We start from the raw sequence: 19,173 nt of genomic DNA, 5'->3' as shown, positions 1-19,173 counted from the left end.
AGCATGAGATAACTGAAAGGGGCCCAAGTGAACAGCAAACAAATTATTAGCATTTCAAATGAGCCACATGGGACACCGGAGGTAAATTAAACTGCTCCGCTAGTTCAGGCCTAAAATTTTATATGTCAATTACAAAGATGGAATATCATCAGAAATAATAAAGCAGTGTAAAAATGCAGTTATCCTGCATGCAGAAATTTAAATTTCAGATGTGTAAACTTAATAGGAAAAGGGGTTTTTTTTGGAGAAATGGATTGAAAGAAATCTATCACTATGCAGATGGAACTGCAACCTCCTATCTCCAGCAAAACTGTGTACCCAACAAGATATTACTGGTGAACTAATAGAAAAGAATTTAAATAATAACTTCAATTACCAAACAACTGACTGTAACAACTTTTAATAACAGGAACTCAGATTAAATGAAAAATTCAGTTTCTTATCTACCAGAGTTGACCAAATTTAAATAGTTGGCCAAATATACCATTGGTTTTTCCTGAGATTACAGGGATCTGAGATGTTCAGGTCCTTCCACACACACAGTTCTTTCTGATCTTACCCAAAGCCAAGCTTTAGCAAACGAAAAACCTCCCTCCCTCAGATTGTTGATAAACCCCCCTTAAGCTGGCACACACGGGGCTTGTTCACTGACAAAGAGCTGAAACACCCCCCTCGTCAGCAACACTGCAGCCGTGTCTTTGAAGGGATGAAGAATAAATAAATCAAATTGCAATTTCAGGGTGGGCTTTGAGAGGCAGAAATATGATCAGAATGCTACTGTAAACATTGGTTGAGAAAGCACTGTGGGGTTGGATCAGAGGCAGTCAGGGCTCCCTGTGCCCCTCCTGTGAAGGTGGGCAGGAGCAGAGAGGTGAGGGATCCCTCTGCCTTCTTGGCAGCTGGTCAACCAGTGACATGACAAAACATGACAAATAACACCTTAGCTGGTTTACTGTTAGATTAAGGGGAAGATATGAAGACAGGGATATGCTGTGTTTGGAAGCTGGAGGACTGTGAGGAGGAGACAGGAATGCCAGCAGTGGACACTGCTGCTTGATCACCAGTGAGATAAAATCATCTGGTGGGTGAATTATCACATCCCGCTCTTCTGAAATAAATTAGCACACTGATCATCTGCTCTGAAGATGAGACTCCTGAATTTAAGGATTTCTAGGTCCCAGGTTCTCATCAACACAGTCACATTCCCAGGACACTCGGAGATTTACAGGGCTATGGCTCAAGCGAAGCAACCCTCACATACAAAATGTGAATAAATTTGGGATTTAAGGAAGAGTAACATCCAAAGCACTTGTATAATCATCCCTAATGCTCTGACTAATGACAGTGTGAGAACTCTGAGCAGAGGGAATTTCAAGGCCTATTAATTCCCCTAGTTGGATTGGCTTTCCCAATGCATCTTTCCCCCCCTATTCCCTATTAACCTCCCGTAATGGGAAGGAGAAGATTTTTATCGCGGACCATTTCCGACAGACGTACTATGCTTAATTTTCCATCATTAGGTTTAATACAAACCCAATCTCACAATTGGCTTCTCTCAGGAACCTGCAAGTAATGCCACAATTTTATCAGCCCCAATTAAAAAACATTATGAGCTCCCTATTCGAGAGGGAGCCTTAAAACTAATGTGTGGTTCTGGAGCTAATACAGGGAGGGCACAGCAGAGCACAGGCCACCTGTAAAATGCAGCTCAGATCAGCCAACTCCTTTGCAGGCAATTAGTGATTTCTCTCTTCATCAGTTCCTTTAATTCTGCTGTACTTGGCTCTCTTCTCAAAGAGATGTATCACAGGGAAATGTGAGAGCCAGGACAGCGGTGCCCCTTCCCTTTCAGAATAATTTCTCTCAAAGTAGGTGCTCATGTTACATGGAACAGGAAGAAGGTGCTCAGAAGCAAAGAGGGGTCTGTCTCTGGCCTTTGAGTCTATAGTGACAACTGGTCTCTTTGGTCAGTGAGATAAAAATTGGTACAAACCCCATTGATTGTAGGAACAACTCTTGCAGCATTGTCACAGAATGGTTTGAGTTGGAAGGGACCTTAAAGATCATCTTGTTCCATCCCCCCTTCTATGGGCAGGGGTACCTTCACTAGACCAGGTTGCTCCAAGCCCCATCCTTGGACACTTCCAGGGATGGGGCAGCCACAGCTTGTCTGAACAACCTGTGCCAGGGCCTCCCCACCCACACAGGGAACAATGTCAAGTGTGGTCCATGGCATCACACCTTTTGTGTGCCACTCACCCAGCCACGTGCTTCTGCTTAAAGAAAAGTATCACACAATCTGGGTCATCCTACTCTCAGCCCTGTGACACACAGCTGAAACAAGATCATCACCTCCTCCAGACCTCCATGACAAACACATCGTGAACATCCTCTGTGCTACCTGCAAGAAAACCTGATCCCAACAACTGCTGTTGTTGCCACCAGCATTTTATCTGGGCCAAGGAAAATGTAGAGGTGCTTTTAGGGAGACAAACTGCCACGTGAGAGGCGAGCCTGGAGTTTACACGTCGTGCTACTAAAGCCTGATGCAAGTAACACATTGTTCCTCCTCCACCTCATCAGCCCATGAGTGTGGAGCTCAGTGTGGCTAATGAGCTGCTCAGAAAGGCACAGCACCCTCTCCAGGATGTGCTGTTTACAGCAATCCTGTGAACAATTCACAGTGCAGGTACGAGGGGAGGGAGCAGCAAAGTGATCTCTCACCAGGACAGTCAACCAAGAGAGTCTTTAGAGGGCTGGCAAACGGGCTTTGCTTTTCCTGCAGGTTGCAGCTACGAACCACACCTCATTCCTTTTGGCACAATTATTACTGGAAAAGACAACAATAGATACCATACTTTAATTTTTGCACTAAAGGCAAGTCAAAGCGATTTTCCACAGTCCCTTTTCTCTGTCAGCTTCTCACAAACGTGTCCCCAGTCCCCTGCAGAAGAGGATGACTCTGCAGGACAAACTGACCAAGACTTTTCACTAAATTTTTGGCAGTGCCTCTGAAGCACGTGTGCCTTCCACGAGTTTTTGGTCAGAAAAGAAAAGCAAGAAAATAACTTTTTTTTTTTGTAGGAAAGTTGCATGAAATAATTCACTCTAATGCTCAGAAACTACTAAACATACAGAATCGTGCATTGGGGTTTTCTGGATTATACTTCATATGCACATCTTATTTCTAGTCATATGTCCTCATATTTGTGACAGGAACACACACCATCATATTTCATTGCATACCAAAGATGGGAGTACAGTTCCAAAAAATAATCCAAATTAAAACATCTCAAGATGTGGTGATTCCATTCTGACCCCAAAAGTTGTGGCAATGGTTAATTACCCTCGCTGTCTAAACATTTCCTAATTGCAATTTGATTTTGCTTAGCTTCGATTGCAGGCACTGAATCTTATTATACCTCCTGTTAGATTAAAGAGCCCTCTGAGCATTTGAAATCCTGACCCACGCAGGCACTGATCAAATCACTTCTTCAGATCCTCTTTGATAAAACAAATCAATTGAGAGCTTCTGAAGTCTCATTAGGGCAGGCTGCTCAGGGTCCTGGTTCTTTCCCAGAACCATTTCCAGTTTTCCACAGTTCTTTTTTGTGCAGCTGTAAATAAGACAGGTGTTCTGCCTGTTGCTGGAAACACACTCCTAATGAGAGGATAATTTCTAATATTAGCAGCTTGTGACAGCAAGGTCTGTTACCCTTGTTTGTCAACCCTTTCTAGTGCAATACTTTTACTCCCCACACTAAGATGCCCTTTGCCAACACAGATGCTGGCACATTCATGATTCCCCATCCCTGGAAGTGTCCAAGGCCAGGCTGGATGGGATTTGGAGCAACCTGCTCTACTGGAAGGTGTCCCTGCCCATGGCAGGGGGTGGAATGAGATGATCTCTAAGGTTCCTTCCAGCCCAAACCATTCTATGATCAGCCTAAGAGTTCACAGAACACCCTGAATTTTTGCAGAAGACATTAAATTAATGATTCACTGGCTCTCATATAACTAGTCTGATTGGGAGACATTTCAGGCATCTCAGCTTGTTTAGTGTGTAACTGCAGAGGATCAAATTTAACAACGTTGACTTCACGTATTTGTAAACTCTCCCTGCTTATGAAATGGTGCTTTTTGTGACTCTCTTCACTGAAGAAAATAATCATGAACTTGTTGAACTCAATTCTGAGGTCTTATTTTGCCAAAAGAAACAGAACAGAGCCCAGCACGCAGAGGGGAGCTGGAGCAGAGGCCAGTGAGGTGGAATCTTCCCCCATTTGATGAGTAACTCTGAGGGTGAGATACTATTGCCTGCCTATTGCTGCTACACCACCTTGTATTATATACTTTTGTGCTACCCAGACAAGGGAAATAAATATGTTTCCCTCCACAGAAAAACTGATAAACTTCTCCACAGATGTCACAGATAAAGATGAAGAGCAGCTGAGGAATTAGATTCCCAGTCTCAAAGTGACTCTGTATGATCAGTGCAACATCCCAGTAAGGCTGCTGGGAGGGGACCTGCTCCTCCAGGCACCTTTGGGGATTAAAGCTTTAGATGCTTTTATAGATATCATCTTGTTTTGTAAACACAGTTAGAGAAATGGATATCTGGACACAGAGTATGATGTTGCCTCCTGACCAGAAAACCAACTTAAGCCTCAGACAACTAAAAGCAAAGCTGAACTAACGTGTCATCTTCTATACATGGAGAAGTTTCTTTCAAAACTTTTGCTTCAATAACCACAAATTCCTTCTGTGTCTGAAACGACAGGCCTATCATCTCTGCTTATATTTTTATTCTCTTAGCCTTGGCAAGTGATAAGATGTGGTAAGACATCCTTTGCACAAAATAAATTATGTTTTGAGTGGTGTTTGTGATGGATTTAATTACACACAGAGCCAGTCTCTCTACACCAGAGTAAGGGTTGTCATCTTGACATCTCCTGAGGATGACTCCAGCATGGCTGATACCTCCTGCCCTTACACCAGGGATATGGTGCAAGCTGGAAAAAATAATTTGCTTTTTTGTGTGCTTTAAGGCTTTGTTATATGATAAATATCCAGCTATAATGTACTATCTACAACACCAATAGTGCTATGGCAAAGCAGAGTCAAAACATCCCTTATCAAATGATATCAACTGAGCTATGAAAAGCCTTAACAAAAAGCCTTCTGATAGCAGGCTTGACAGAGAACAGAAGATACACCTTCCATTTCAAAGGCTGTGAAGAAGCCACATATCCATAATTTTTTTAAAAAAGTAAGTCATTTTCTCCAGGTTCTAGAGATTTTTAAGACTTGCTTGGTTAACACCTTATGCAAGAGCATTCTAATAGTATAAAAACCATTCCACGCATTTTCTTCATCAGTTAGCTTAGAAAAAAAATCCTGTTAAAGGCACAAAGTTCCTTTGGTGAGGTGGGCAAAGATTTGGGGACAAGTGTAACTGCAGCTCTTCAGCTGTGTGGACCTTGCCAAGTCAAATCTCTCTTTGCCTCCTCGGTGAGGAGAAGGTGCCAGACCTACCCACCTCTCAGAGCAATTCATTAGTTACAGCTGAAAAACCACTGGCAGCTTCAAAACACCACAGGAAACTAGAAGCCATTAATGGCTGGAAAAGAGAGTTTTCCAAGCCACCTGATCTTCTGCAGGCAGAAAGAAATGTAAGAGAAGTTCAGCTCAAGGATCCCTACAAGGGTCTGCCCCCCCATTGCTCCTTCTGCTGCCAACCTGAGCACAGGGAAATGATGGGAAAGCCTCTCCCATGGCCTGGGAGGCTGCAGATACAACTGAACAGGTCAAGCTGTTGATTTTTGAGCTTCCATTGCATAAAAATTACTCATCCCACAATTAAAAGAACCAGTAATGCTGTTAGAGCAGCGATATTGGCTTCTGAACATCTCTGAGTCCTTCAAACCAGGTTGTGGATACACCCACAGCAGACTGGTTAAGAATGGGCAAAGCCCATCCAAAGCTACATAAGAGTGAAATCCAGGGAAAATTTCTCTGTCTTTCCAAGCCCAAACCAGCTTCATGACAAGGAGTTCTCCCTGCTTGTTCTGCCCATCTGCAAGCAGCTACGAGGCACTGCAGTCCCCATCCTCTCTGGAGGGCAGCAGCTCCTGTTGTGAGGATCCTGAAATGAGAAAAAGGCTAAATGTCCTCACATACTGCTGGGAGATGACAGTGGATGCAAAGGAAAGACATGCTGGTTCCCTGGGAGAGACTGCACTGATCAGATCTCCTGAACATCCTCAAGAGGTCCTGGCCATGAACATTTTCTCTCAAAAACAACCTCTCAGCTTGTGCTCCCTCCTCTTCAGGTGAATATCCACCTCTTTTATTTCTCAGTGTCAGATATTCAGTTCTCTAGTGAAGGTCTTTGTGAGAAACATTTAAAATCCAGAGTTGTCCAGGACTGGAAGAGAAAATGACCTCACTAAAAACATGCATTACATAAGAAAGGATTAATCAAGCATGGGATAGGGTAGAGGCAAAACCAAAATCCCCTAGATCTTATTATCAACAAATCTTGTCCCAGTCAAGCCTAGGGAGTCATCTACTACTGCAGATACAGAACATTTATTAGCAGAATGTACAACAGTTGGGAACAAACAGTGCTGAACTGCAGGCAGAGCCCAGAGATGGATATTGGTAGTGGGATGACTGATGTCCCTTTTAAGATATCTTTCTCTTTCCTGGGAATGAATATTAAGGAACATCAAAAATTAAACTTATTTTGCTCATACAGCAACATCCAAGGTCTGATGAATCTTTCTGAGAAGCCAGAACACCAAGGTCTTAATTTGTCTTCGAGTCACAAGACAGAAATTTCTCCAGTGCCAAGGAATGTTTCACAGCCTGTTAAATTCAGGTGGAACTGGGGTGGTGACCAGTCAGTGTAATTCAGGTCTTAAAAGTGCTCTAAACTTCACATCCCATGTGTAAAGCAGGGAAATCAATTCTTACTCAGATATAGTGGTTGGTAAAAGTTTAAAAGAGTTTTGAATACCTAAGTTAAATTCCTATTTCTTCTTTTTCCTCTCTAAAATTTGAGATTTTAAGAGTTTTGGGGGCTTTTTTGGCTTTTGCTTTGCCATGAGAAGTACAGATTGAACCTGTTCATTGCTCCTTGAGCTTCAGGAGATAAAATGTGCAGTTCACACCATAATTCTGCCATAACAGAGAGGGAAAACAGCTCCCCCAAACGATGATCATGTTTTCCCAGATGCTGAGTGCAAGACAGAGAAGTTTCACATCTTCCAGCAAACTGCAGGTCAGGGCCCTGCTTCTGAGGCACAGACAAAAGAGAAACCTGGCTTTGGACTTTTCTATTGAGTCTCTGGGAAATGAGAACAAACCTTCTGGAAAATGGACTCCTTTCCCTGCCCACCTCATTCCAAGAGGCCTCATCCATTGCTGTCAGCTTTTGACAGACAACAGGATGAATGTGTGTGTTGTGGCAGCCCCTCCAAGCCTCTGTGCCCAGGCTGTCAGTCTGGAAGCCAAAGAACAGCCACTGGTTGTAATTCCATCCTGGTCTAGGATGGCCCTTCAGCGTGTTCTGAGTGATGTTCAAGGCAGTCACTGCACATTACTGGGTCTGGGAGGGAGCATTTACTGCAGATAATCCAAAATGACAGGTCTGATAAACACCACTGGTGAGATTCTGATCAACCACAAATCATCTTCCTGCTTCTGATCAACCACAAATCATCTTTCTGCTTCATAGCAGAGGAACTCATAAATCAGAGAAATCAGAATGGTTTGGGATAGAAGGGAACCTAAAGACCATCTAAGTTCCAATCCCCTTCCACTAGCCCAGGTTGCTCCAAGCCCCGTCCAACCTGGCCTTGGACACTTCCAGGGATCCAGGGGCAGCCACAGCTTCTCTGGGCAACCTGTGCCAGGGCCTCCCCACCCTCACAGGGAACAATTTCTTTTTTAATGTCCAATCTAAACCTGCTCTCTTTCAGTTTAAAGCCATTCCCCCTCGTCCTGTGACTCCAGGCACGCCCTTGTCACAAGTCCCTCTCCAGCTCTCTTGGAACCCCTTTAGGTGCTGGAAGGGGCTTTAAGGTCTCCCTGAAGCCTTCTCTGAACACCCCCAGCTCTTCCAGCCTGTCTCCATGAAAAAGATCCCTTCCAAACCAAACAGTTCTGTGATTCTGTGCTGGCTGCACAGGCACAACCATCTCCATGAGTCAAAACTAAGCTGATGGCAAGGCTGTGTGTGGGGAAATTTGCCCCGGAACCCAAACCTCATTCACAAAAAGAAACACCAAATACTTGTTAGAACTCCTAAACCTTCATTTTTGAACTGTTCTTTCTTTAAAAAAAAAAAAAATCAATTAATAACAATAATAAACCAGGAATGAAACAAAAGCTTTCCAATTAACACATGACCCCAGGATTAATCGTGATTTTGGAACCCAAACACTTAGCAGTGCTCTCTCTCCAGGTTATTTTCAGGATATAAGGAGTGTGTTTGCTCTCCAGTGCCATACACCATACCTGTCTTCTTACCTAACAGCGTGGTCGATGGGACAGTGTCTGATGATACTTTTGAGATGGAATTCCGGGCACCCACACGACACGGATCAATGGAAACCAACAGAAGATCAACGGGGAAAAAAAGTTACAGAAAACGAAAACAAGGTTAGCTGGGTGGGTCACACTCAGAAGCCTCAGTCTTATAGGTCATATTGGGAAACATAAAAAAGCAAAGGAAATTTAGAAACGAAAGAAAAAGTCTGGCACTAGTACCTGAGTAGTAGGAATTCAACATAGATTTGCTCTGAAGGGTTTTGCTTTGGACAGAAAATGAACAAGGAGAGGGTGATGCTAGGTAGGAAAGACATAAGGAAAAGACTTTAGACATATATTAAGAGAGAGAAAGAGAACAGGGAGAATGTTCCTCAAAGAACACAGTAATATGGGATATATAAGGCTTATCAAAATGAATTATATTTTTCATCTCGACATGCATATTACATTTATTACATTGTCATCATGATGGATTTTCTTTAATATAAGCACTCCACACCCCAAATATAGTATTATAGTTACTGTAAATCAATATGTTCCTACAAGGGATACACATACAGCTACATTCACAGGTCTCTAGTCTAAATATCAATTTTTTTAACCAAAGAAGCAAACTTATGGTTTTATCTCTAGGAGAAATATTCTTAAAAATGACCCCCAAAATACAAACTGCAGAAAGTCAGTATTAACAGTAAAATAAACAACAAAAATACACAGGCAGGGGAGCAATTTTTTGGTTAAAACAGCACAAGATTAAAAGGGACTTGTTCTTCAAGCCAGGGCTGTTCACAGCAAACCCTATAATCCTTTCCCCTGTGAGTTGGGTTCTTTCAGCAGGACAAGCATCCCTGCCTTTTCCCATTAAAGCAACAGATTTCTCAGGACAAGAATCCACAAATTTCCATATTAATAAAATCAAGTATTTCCATATTAATCAAACAATTTTGGAAAGGCTCAACATCTTCACGATAGATTCTTGTCTTGATAGTAAATTTATGAGGTTGGTTTATACCTACAATAGCAAACATGTACATTCTTATGGTAATCCATCATTTTTGAAGGTATATCCTTTTGTTATCACTCTGCATTCACTCTTGGAGTTACAGGCATTTATTTATCTCCTCCTCAGACTGTTGGGAAACAAGCTAATACAAATCTCAGTACATCAGAAAGATGACAGCAGATAACACAGGAAAAACTATTCCACAGCCCAGTGGAAGTAGATAAAACTCAGTGTACATCAAAGTAATTTCAGAAGCAATTTTTGTATCTCTAGAGCAAACACTGCTTAAAAACTTCGAGTTATTCTATGGGGAAAACCAGAGAAGTCACTGGTCTAGGGAGTTCCATAAAGTCAGCAGAATTACCTCCTGAGCAGTTTAGAATCATCTAGTAAATGAACTTGCTCTCACTCTGAGTTCTCCCAGCATATTTTCAGACTTACACCACTTGAAAACACATTAAAACAATTGAATTTTTCATAGTTTAGTCTGCTGGAGCTCTGCCCCAGCTGCCCAGAGTCAGAAAAAGCTTCTCTCCTCTGGGGCCTCTTGCTGTGTTTGTCAGCCTAAATCAGACCCTTCTCTTACCACACTCACAACTTGGTCACTTTGGCAGATACATAAAATAAGATCTAAACAGAGGAATTGGTTTGCCCAGCACAACAGAGCAAGTCAGTGCTCAGGGCCTGGAGCAGGACCAAAGGTTTTCTGGAATTTGGGAGTGTAAAGAACTCACAGGGCCTTATTGCCTCTCCAGAACTGCTAAGGATAAATTACTGAGGCAGCTGAAGATAAACCCCTCCCTTCAGTGAGTTTGATTAAAAATGTTACCAAGTGAGGTTTATGAAATGAACAAAAAACCCAAAACAAGCAAACAAACCCTAAAACAAACAAATACCCGCCCCCAAAAAAACAAACCACAAAGAAAACAAAACAACAACAACAAAGTTTCCCAATACTTTGGAGAACTTCTTCCCCAAATCAGTCAGGTAGTGGCTTGTATAATGAAATGTGTACACAGTGCTGCTTCCTAACCAGAGGTTCTTACAAGCACTCAGCTCTGTAATCAAAGGGAACACGTCCAGAGAGGATTTCATATCGGGGTAGAGATTAAGACTTCATTAAAAATTCTCTTTGTATTCCCTGGAGTGGCACGTGAGGCCACATGACAGATCCCTCTAGTCATGTAGAGTGGTGGAGGCTTCTTCCTAGTCTGAAAATTATTCTTCTTTCATTTTTATAAGATTTCTTTTGTACTAGAAACCCCCACAAAAATCCCAGGCAAACCAGTAAAAGGGAATTTAGTACATTTTCCTTTTATGCCTTTGATGAAATGTGGGTTTATTTTTTATTTTTAATAATTTTTGTACTAAAGAAAACACCTCATATTCATGACACTACAAGTCCTTGGACTGCACTTAGCAGGTGACCAGATTATGAGTGAAAATTTTCTATGGGGTAGGAGTAAGAACCAGATCTTGCTGTCTTTGTCTTTTGTGAGTCAGAGCAAACCTAAAGACCTTTGCGTGTCACTCATCACAAAAACACTCAGGATATGGAAAGGTGTGAGTTTATATGTTCCTTGGTTCAAAGGGATCCTTAACATCCTGAGTGCCACTTGCCTACATCTTCCTCTCATCTTGTTCTCCTAAATAAAAGCAGAGTAACTTGTAACTCTGTAGTAGTGCCTACTACTGCAAAACTCAGCTCCCCCACTTCCAAAATGCTGGAACACTAAAGCCACAGACCTCATCTCTATCAGTCTCACCCCTGAAGGGTGGCTGGAAAGGGGTCTCCTCCCAAAGTGAGATGTTACAGAAGCTAAGCACACCTTCATAAGGCAGTTTCTAGCAAAACTGGCTGCATTTCAAGGCATTAAATCCTCAGAATCAAACAGTTCCTGCCAGAACCCCTGCCAGGATGTCAGGATGGCTCTGCTGGGGACATGGAATTCTCCTGGCCAAGCCTGGCCCGTGGCATTTTAGCACAGCACAGCCAGAAGAGCAGAACACATCAGCAGTGCATCACTGCTGAGCTCCTGTACTGCTGCTTCTCCCATCCCTGCCAAACTGCACGGGATTTCTGGGGGGTGACACCCCCCTGCACACCCTCCTGGGCACTGCAGATCTGGGGGACAATTTAGGCCCATCTTGCCTCCAATTTGCCATCTTGGTGCATAATAACCCTGCACAGACCAACGTCTAGGTGTGACTGTGCTGCTTTCCTGGTGTTCCTGCACATCAAAGAGCACACTCCAAAACCCAAAGACCTTCATCTACCTCTAAGGGATTTAGGATGTACTTTTTGTTTTTTAAAAAGCATGATACTGGAGGAAATGAACAACTACAATGAGCCTGCTTCACCTCCACATGATCCCTGAGTAAAACCAGACAAGCTGGAAAAGCCATGGAATAATTCATGTTTCAGCAAACACCTTCTCTGATTCCATATGGTATCAGAGACAGAGGCTGAGTCCAAGAAAATCTCTTTAATTTAGACCCCTGTATGCATGAATAAGAATCCTGCCTGGATAACAACTAACACTGCAGAATGGAAGGAGGGATGAGGGGCTTTGCTTCAGGCCAGGAAAGATAAATGCCCAATTTTCTACCACTTTCAGCAAGACCTGAGGTCTTGATGCCTCCTCAGAGAAGGAGGGGCTGAGAAGCAGAAGGGCAGCTGTTCAGTTTTGATCTCATTCATGATGGAGAGCACCAGGCAGCACCTCTGAGAGCTGCTGGAGGTGACAGGGCAGTGTGACAGGGAAGCTACAGCAGGAGGGTGGGCAGGGCTCACCCAGGGAGAGCAAAAGTCCTCCTGCCATGGGAGCAGAGCCCTGGCCAGGCTGGAGGGACCATGGGAACAGAAAAGCTTCTACAGGGACTCACTGAATTTCTTCTGCCTGCAAAATTATCAAAATTATTGTGACACAAAGCAAAAACTGGAGGGAAGGGCACAAGCCCTGCAAGGACATGTATTCTGGAGATAAACCTGTCTGCAAGTCACTCAATAACTGTGAGGGATCCTACTTAGCAAGTTGTCATGTTCTATTTAATTGCTTTTGTGAGCTCCCAAGGTGATCCTGGGACTGAGAACACTTCGCTTCTCTTGGTGGACTTTTCTTCAAGAAGGAGGGGGGTATTTCCATGTCACTGCTGCAGCCAAGTCATGGTGACTCCCCATCAGCAGACATCTGCAAATTCTATTTACCATTGGGGGCAAAGAGACAATTTCAGAATGACTTTGACTGCTGCTTAAGACAGTTGATTTCACCAGCTAGGATGGATAACCCCCAGTAAAACTCTATTAGTTAGCAGGAAGGTTAAGAATTAATCTTATTATGTTATTCCAAAGCAGGCCTGCATAGAAACCCTCAAGTATTAAACTTTATTATGCAATTTTATTTTTTTTTAAGGAAGGTTTTTACCCATAAAATTCCTGTACCAGCACGTGCACACTACTGCACAGAACTTACCTCCAACACCTCAGCATCCTGGACTTGGCAGTCAAAAACTTGGAGAAATCATGAAGGCTCATTAATAATTCTTTCTCATGGACATAAAGAGGGAAAAATCCAAAAAGAGTCAACCCATGATTGACTCAGGCTGTGTTATAGGGGGAGACTGGTAAAATCTACAGTGATGTCAGACAAGCAAAGGTCTAACTGATTTAAAGAAGAGAAAACCTGGAGGGATGCTTTCTCACCAAATTTGATACAGCATATATTCCATAGTTGCCATTTCAAGCAAATGACTCAGCTGTTTTAATTAGTCTGTCAAAATACCAAGGGAAAGAAATGAGGTCACATTTTAAGCTTGTCTCTGGTTGGAAAAAGAACCCCCAGACTTTTAAAAACCCAGATTCTGAAGGAAGTGTTAAACACTTCATTTTCCCCAGACATTTCAGCCAAACTGCCCTGGCTGCTCCAGGGTGGCTGCTCCAGCAGTGCCTGCTGCTATCCTGCCTCTCAAAGATATGAACCCCAGACAACTCCTGCTGCCTCCTCAGGAGATAGAGCTACTCAGAGCCTGAGAAAATTAGATCTTGACTGAAGTCAATTTAATATCAGAGGAAAGTGTTCACTGCTGGCCCTGACGGTCCCAAACACCTATTTATCCATCTCAGAGTGTGCTACCCAGAGTGGCAGCACCAACATGTGCAGATGGAATTTGACATGACCTACAGACAGAGGGAAAGGAAGAATTCACTCAGCCTGTCCCACTCAATCTGAGATTACAAGAAATCAGTGGCAGTGATAAAACACATTTTGTACCATGAGCACATCCATGTTAGTAATTAGGGGAAAAAAACAGTTCACTAAAGACAAGAGTTTTAGTACACACTTGAGTTTCAGAGCTGTTCCCTGTCCAAACTAGCAGGCTCAGTGTCAAAAGAAGGAGTGACATGCCCAGAGTGTCTAAGTTTATATTTATTTAATACGAAAAAAAGTTTACAAATCCACCATGCAATCCACCATGCACTCAGCCTGCATCTAGAGAGGCTAAAGGATGACTTTGTGCTGCTTTACCCACAAAACTCTTTGAGCTACAGAGGTCTGAGTGGTTTACAAGTGTTAACTAAGATCAGTTTTACTGAACCTGGGTGAAGAATAAAGCGAGGACACAGACAAAAAGAAGAAATGCTGTCTTTCCATTCCAGTTCTCTAGCCAGGAGACCATGGCTTCTTTCATAACCATTTCATACAGAAAATGTTATTTCATCCTACAAGTCAGCTAAGTGATTTGATTTGACTCTCCTACTCACAAAGGAAAAGATATTTCTAAGGAACAAATAAACATGTGCCTCTTTGACTGTCTGATGGAGTTATTAGAACAGACTATGAATTATTCTCAGTAGATTTAGAGCCAGCAGGAATGTTCTCCACCTGTCTAACAGTTAAAACAGGGGCAGTGTCAGAGACATTCCAGATTTCTGTGGAGATTTTGCAATGATCTCTATCACTGCCATTCCTAACTCCTCAACATTGTGCCCATAGGAAGAGGTCCTTTTAGGAACCCAGAGCTCTCCAAGGGGGTCATATCCATTGCAAGCAAGTTAAACTTACTGAATCCATTAACATCTTGGCAGCTGGAAGAAAAAGCATCTTCATTGTGCACAGCACTGAGTTTGGTGGAGGTCTTGTCAGAAGTAGCCACGGGCCCCATCTCCCTCTGTGTGCTGGTCTGAGTCTCCTTCTGCTTCTTGGCCAGCTTCCTTTGGGGCAGTTTGGAGAGGGGAGAAACCAAGGTCAGTTTTCCCTCATTAAAAACGAAGCAGTGACAAAATATTTTGACAAACCACAGTTACCCCACTCGGTCAGACATGCAGGGCGTTTGACAAACTGCACGGGAGCAGAGCCCACAACTTCTGAATGTAACTGTTGTGGAGCACAACAAACATCTTTGAGCTCAGCTGACCCTCCCAGACACTTCTGTTGCACAAACCTGCATCACCCCAGCAGTGGGAGTGCTACCTCATCCTTGGAGAGGGTGGCATAGGCACAGCCCCTGGAGGGGGTGGAAACCACTCCAGGAAGAGCAGAGGGCTCAGGATGGGGGCAGTGATCAGCACCACTCACTCGGAGGTGATGGGACATCTGCATCCATCCCATGTGGTGTCTGCACTAGGGTTTTCTCAGAGTGCTCCAGGGGACCTGTCTCTGTGCAACCTGAGAGCTGGAGCAGAGTTTTGTCCTGTCCCCATCACAGCAATGAGGGCAGCAGCCTCCTGAATTCTGATACACACCCAAACTGCACTGAGGATCCACAGCCAGTGAGGGGTGGGGCAAATTAAAGGCTGAAACTGTTTTAGAAATGTCCACATATGCCTGTGCTCCAGGAAAAAAAGGTATTTTCTTATTTTGAGGAGACAGCAAAAACTTTGGCCAAAGCAGAAACGCTGCCTGCTCTGAAAACACTCCCAGAGCTGAGAGCATAAGAGGCTCCTCTTTTGCAAACACAGCTAATAATAAGAAAATGGAGAGAAGCAGGAAAAGTGAGCTGCTAAGCTTCCACTGACATTTGACTGCCCTGTGCTTCACTTGTATCAGAGAGCAAAACCCTTTAAAAATGAATGTGTGACATTCTACAATCCACACCTTGAAAAAATATCACACAAATCCCTGGCGCCAGCAAAGAACTTTGCTTACACGACTTCCCTAGATAAGAAAATAAAACAAAATAAAAGGGAGAAAAACAGATTACTGTAAGCAGGAGCTTTAGATTTCTCTCTTTCCTCCAACTCAAAGAAGAAAAAAAAAAATCCTAACGACTAAATCATTGTGCAAAGAGGTTTTTCTTCTCTAAGACTACAGGCTTATGGTAAGTGCTACCTGTCTTTTAAACTTCATTAGATTCTTAAAAAAGATACTCCTTGCAGCATAGTCTAAGGGGCTTTATTTATCCACAGAACATGTCAGAGTGGCATTTCCAAGCAAGTTCAAGCACACAGCTGAGCCCCAGCCTTCAGGAGATGGGCAGCTTGGCCAGTCACACTCGTTTGCAACGAAGGGTCAAAGACAGCTAAAACCTTTGCCTGTGTCTGTGGGAAAAGGACTTTTTTAAAGCAAGTGGATAATCCAGATCAGGAGAGCACAGATTTATGGAGAAAACTCGAATGTTTGCTGCAAACTTTAGAACAAACACATGTTTCATCTGCTCCTCCAGCTGGGGTTCAGCCTTTTACAATTAGCGGTTCCAGTCCAAACCCAGAGCTGTTCAAATTGGGTACAAAACCACAGGGGGCACATTTAGATCTCCCCATACCCCCATGGTGCACCCACTCCTGCAGATGAAGATACAAAGGGGAACAGTCCTTGAGTGATGAAGCAAAAAGCTGGTGTTTAATGATGTTAAAAGCTTTGCTTCCAGTGTTGGGCAACGTTAGCACAGAGCTGCAGACGTGGGAGCCCCTATTTTTTGTGCTGTGGTAACTACAATAGTCTTGAAGTGTATTAACTCTGCTATGTGGTTCCATAATCCTTCAGATTTGCTAATAGCACATGCCTGTGTGAATTCTTTTGGCAACAGGAATTAAAATCTCTCAGTGGGAAACACTAATCCAAAATGCAGAAGTCTTTAATAACAAGCACTCTGGACTGCTGGGGTGAGCCCCTACAGATGACCACTGCTGAGGTTTAAAAATGGTGAGTCAAGAAGGGCGACTTCCTTTTTAAATCCAAATGCAATTATTTGTGGCAATTATTATCTGTAAGTCCCCACGGCCTGGTATTTTTTTCAGAAATGCCAACAGGCTACAAAGAGCTGGAATTGGCAAACTTGTTTTCTCTTTGAGCAACAACATTTCTGCATGTCCTAGGCAGGAAAAAAAAAATAACCCCAAACCCAAGCCCATTAGTCCCCAAAGGCCTGCTTACAACAGCCCTATGCAAAGGAGTTCTACCTGGTCCTGTAGAAGACAGAGAGGCCCCTAAAACATTGGCTTGAATGCCTAAAAAGAAAAGGTGACATGAGTTTAAAGGTCCCAACCTAACTCGCCCACACAAACCGGCCGCCCCTGCGCAGGAGCTCACAGGGGGACCAGGGAACACAAAACGCTTCTGCACCTGAAAAATGCTACAGGTTTCTTTATCACTTTCCACCTTTCTCCCTCTCTATTCTAAGAACGTAAAACTTCTCCATCTAAATTTAGAGGGAAAAGGAAGACAGATCTCTTTTGAGGATTTCAGAGCTAAGCTCGCCAGACACATCAAGGGGCTCTCGGTTTCTGAACGTGCCTTTTCTGCCGCCGTTCCGTGTCTGGGTAGAGTGGCAGCACAGGACTAAGCCTATTTGGTCCTTGCCATCATTATAATTCATAGAAAGGATTATAAAATCAAATGACTAGCACTTTCCAGAATGTTAAGGATGTGACTTAAACCCGCAGCTAGGTAGAGGTTTATTTCCCGGCGTGTCAAAAATGCCTTAGGAATTGGGAAAGCATTCATCTAGAAATGCTGCTTCCAAAAATAGAGATCTCTGCGGATCACTGACAAGCCACATCAGTGACAGGGCTCCTGCTCTCCCCACTGACCAGCCTCCCCTGAACACAGCCCTGCAACAGGCTGCTCCGGGAGCATTAGTGTCAATCACGGGTGCCCAGAGTGTGCCCAGCACAGCCTGACACCAGGCACCGAGCAGACACCTCCCCACTCATGCATTATGCAGCTGAAAAGGGGAGGAAATAAAGGCCCAGGCAGATATTGGGAAGAAGAGTGCTGCAATCAACACAGGGTGAAGAGACTGAAATGTCAGCAGGGGAATAAGGTGATATTAATGGCTGGGTTACATTTAAGGGTAATGTGTGAAGAAGAAAACAGGAGTCTGTGGATGGAGTTTAGTGGGTTGCCCCTTGCAGGGCTTGTAAATGAAGAGATGGTGTTTAGAAGCACTACACACACACAGGAGGGATGAGACAGAAAGATGCTCGACGCTGAATAAAAAAAATGAAATCAGCTGTATCATCAGGCAGTTGATGGTGACCCCACTAAAGCAAGGATAAAACTATTGGCAGTGAACCTCAACTGAGTGTAGGTTTTGGAAAAAAACAAGATGGAGATTTGATTCAGTTATTTTTGAAACTTCTACTCCTATCAGAAACTAGACGTAAAATCTGAAGCACTACATTCAAATTGCCAGAGTTCCACTTAAACACTCCAGGAATGCAAACCTGGTATTGAGCACAAACCATTTAATGCCACGGGCATTAATCAGAGAGCTCAAGCAATATTTTCTGTTGGAAGTATCTGCAGGATCAGATCCCTGTTTTGCAGAGGTTTAGATAAGCGTCAGGGATTATTTTTTAAAAACAGCTTCAAACTCTTCTTTAACTTTTTCTATCAATTCTACATGAATGTTAAAGCTGTAACTGCCACTCCTCCAGAACTCTCATACGTTTACATTGACAGATTTAATTTTAGATGTTTCCCAGGGATGGGTTATACACACTGTAATGTAGATTTGCATGCACAGGTAATTTAGACATTAGGTATAGATCACCTAAGTTAAATGTGAAATTTCCTCCCACAGACACGAATTGCACATTGCCCTCGTTTTCAATAAGCAGTTTCAAAAAGCCACAAAATAAAACTCCTTTTGCAGAACTGTGCATAGTAAACTGCTGGGAGCACACACATTATTTATGATGAAATCTGCAGCAATTTAAGGCAGGCTGTGATGAGCCATACAAATAAAAGGGAGCACTGGTTAAACAGAAGATCTACTGAACAGGATCTCCATCCCCTAAACCTGTGGTAGATCACAAATTCAGTTTAGAAGAACAGTTTCATGCTGGTGTGAAAAATAAGGGAGGGATTATACATGGCACTACAATCTGCAAGGCCTGGGTGATCCTTTTGGTGTGACTGAGGATCAGAGAGGGCTCTGCTGTAACACTGCACTTCAAATAAGACACGTGCCAAAGGGACACACACAGAGGAGGACAAGGAAGGTAAAGCTGGAAAACATGATCTACAAGGAAAGGCCAAAGGAAATGTGGATCTTTAATCTAGAGAAAAGGAAATCAAATAGGGTGGAGAGGTCTTCAAACATATGAAAAGACAGCACAGGGGAGCTGCTCTCACTGTCTGCAGGGGCGAGGGAGTAAGTAATAGGGCTCA

The 19,173-nt window shown here is 43.3% G+C and overlaps 1 protein-coding gene across 6 annotated transcripts in view; it reads right to left on the bottom strand.

Moving 5' to 3' along the window:
• PTPRT (protein tyrosine phosphatase receptor type T) overlaps nt 1-19,173 on the bottom strand; it is a 272,419-nt gene that overhangs the window by 38,838 nt on the left and 214,408 nt on the right. Inside the window, exons 14-17 of one of the 6 annotated variants that reach the window (XM_018073978.3) lie at nt 16,959-17,006; nt 14,623-14,771; nt 8,776-8,853; nt 8,524-8,571 (exon numbers count right to left, since the gene is read on the bottom strand). In XM_018073978.3, the coding sequence (XP_017929467.1) occupies nt 8,524-8,571; nt 8,776-8,853; nt 14,623-14,771; nt 16,959-17,006 (323 nt within the window). The remainder of the gene's footprint in view (nt 1-8,523; nt 8,572-8,775; nt 8,854-14,622; nt 14,772-16,958; nt 17,007-19,173) is intronic. The other 5 variants (XM_018073971.2, XM_018073972.2, XM_018073973.2 and 2 more) reach the window with 5 other exon arrangements.

This window comes from Manacus vitellinus, unplaced genomic scaffold (assembly GCF_001715985.3).
Source record: "Manacus vitellinus isolate BGI_N305 unplaced genomic scaffold, ASM171598v3 scaffold_26_pilon, whole genome shotgun sequence".
Lineage (NCBI taxonomy): Eukaryota > Metazoa > Chordata > Aves > Passeriformes > Pipridae > Manacus > Manacus vitellinus.
Note: the sequence above shows the minus strand (reverse complement) of the source record. Positions and strands in the feature narration are given on the sequence as shown.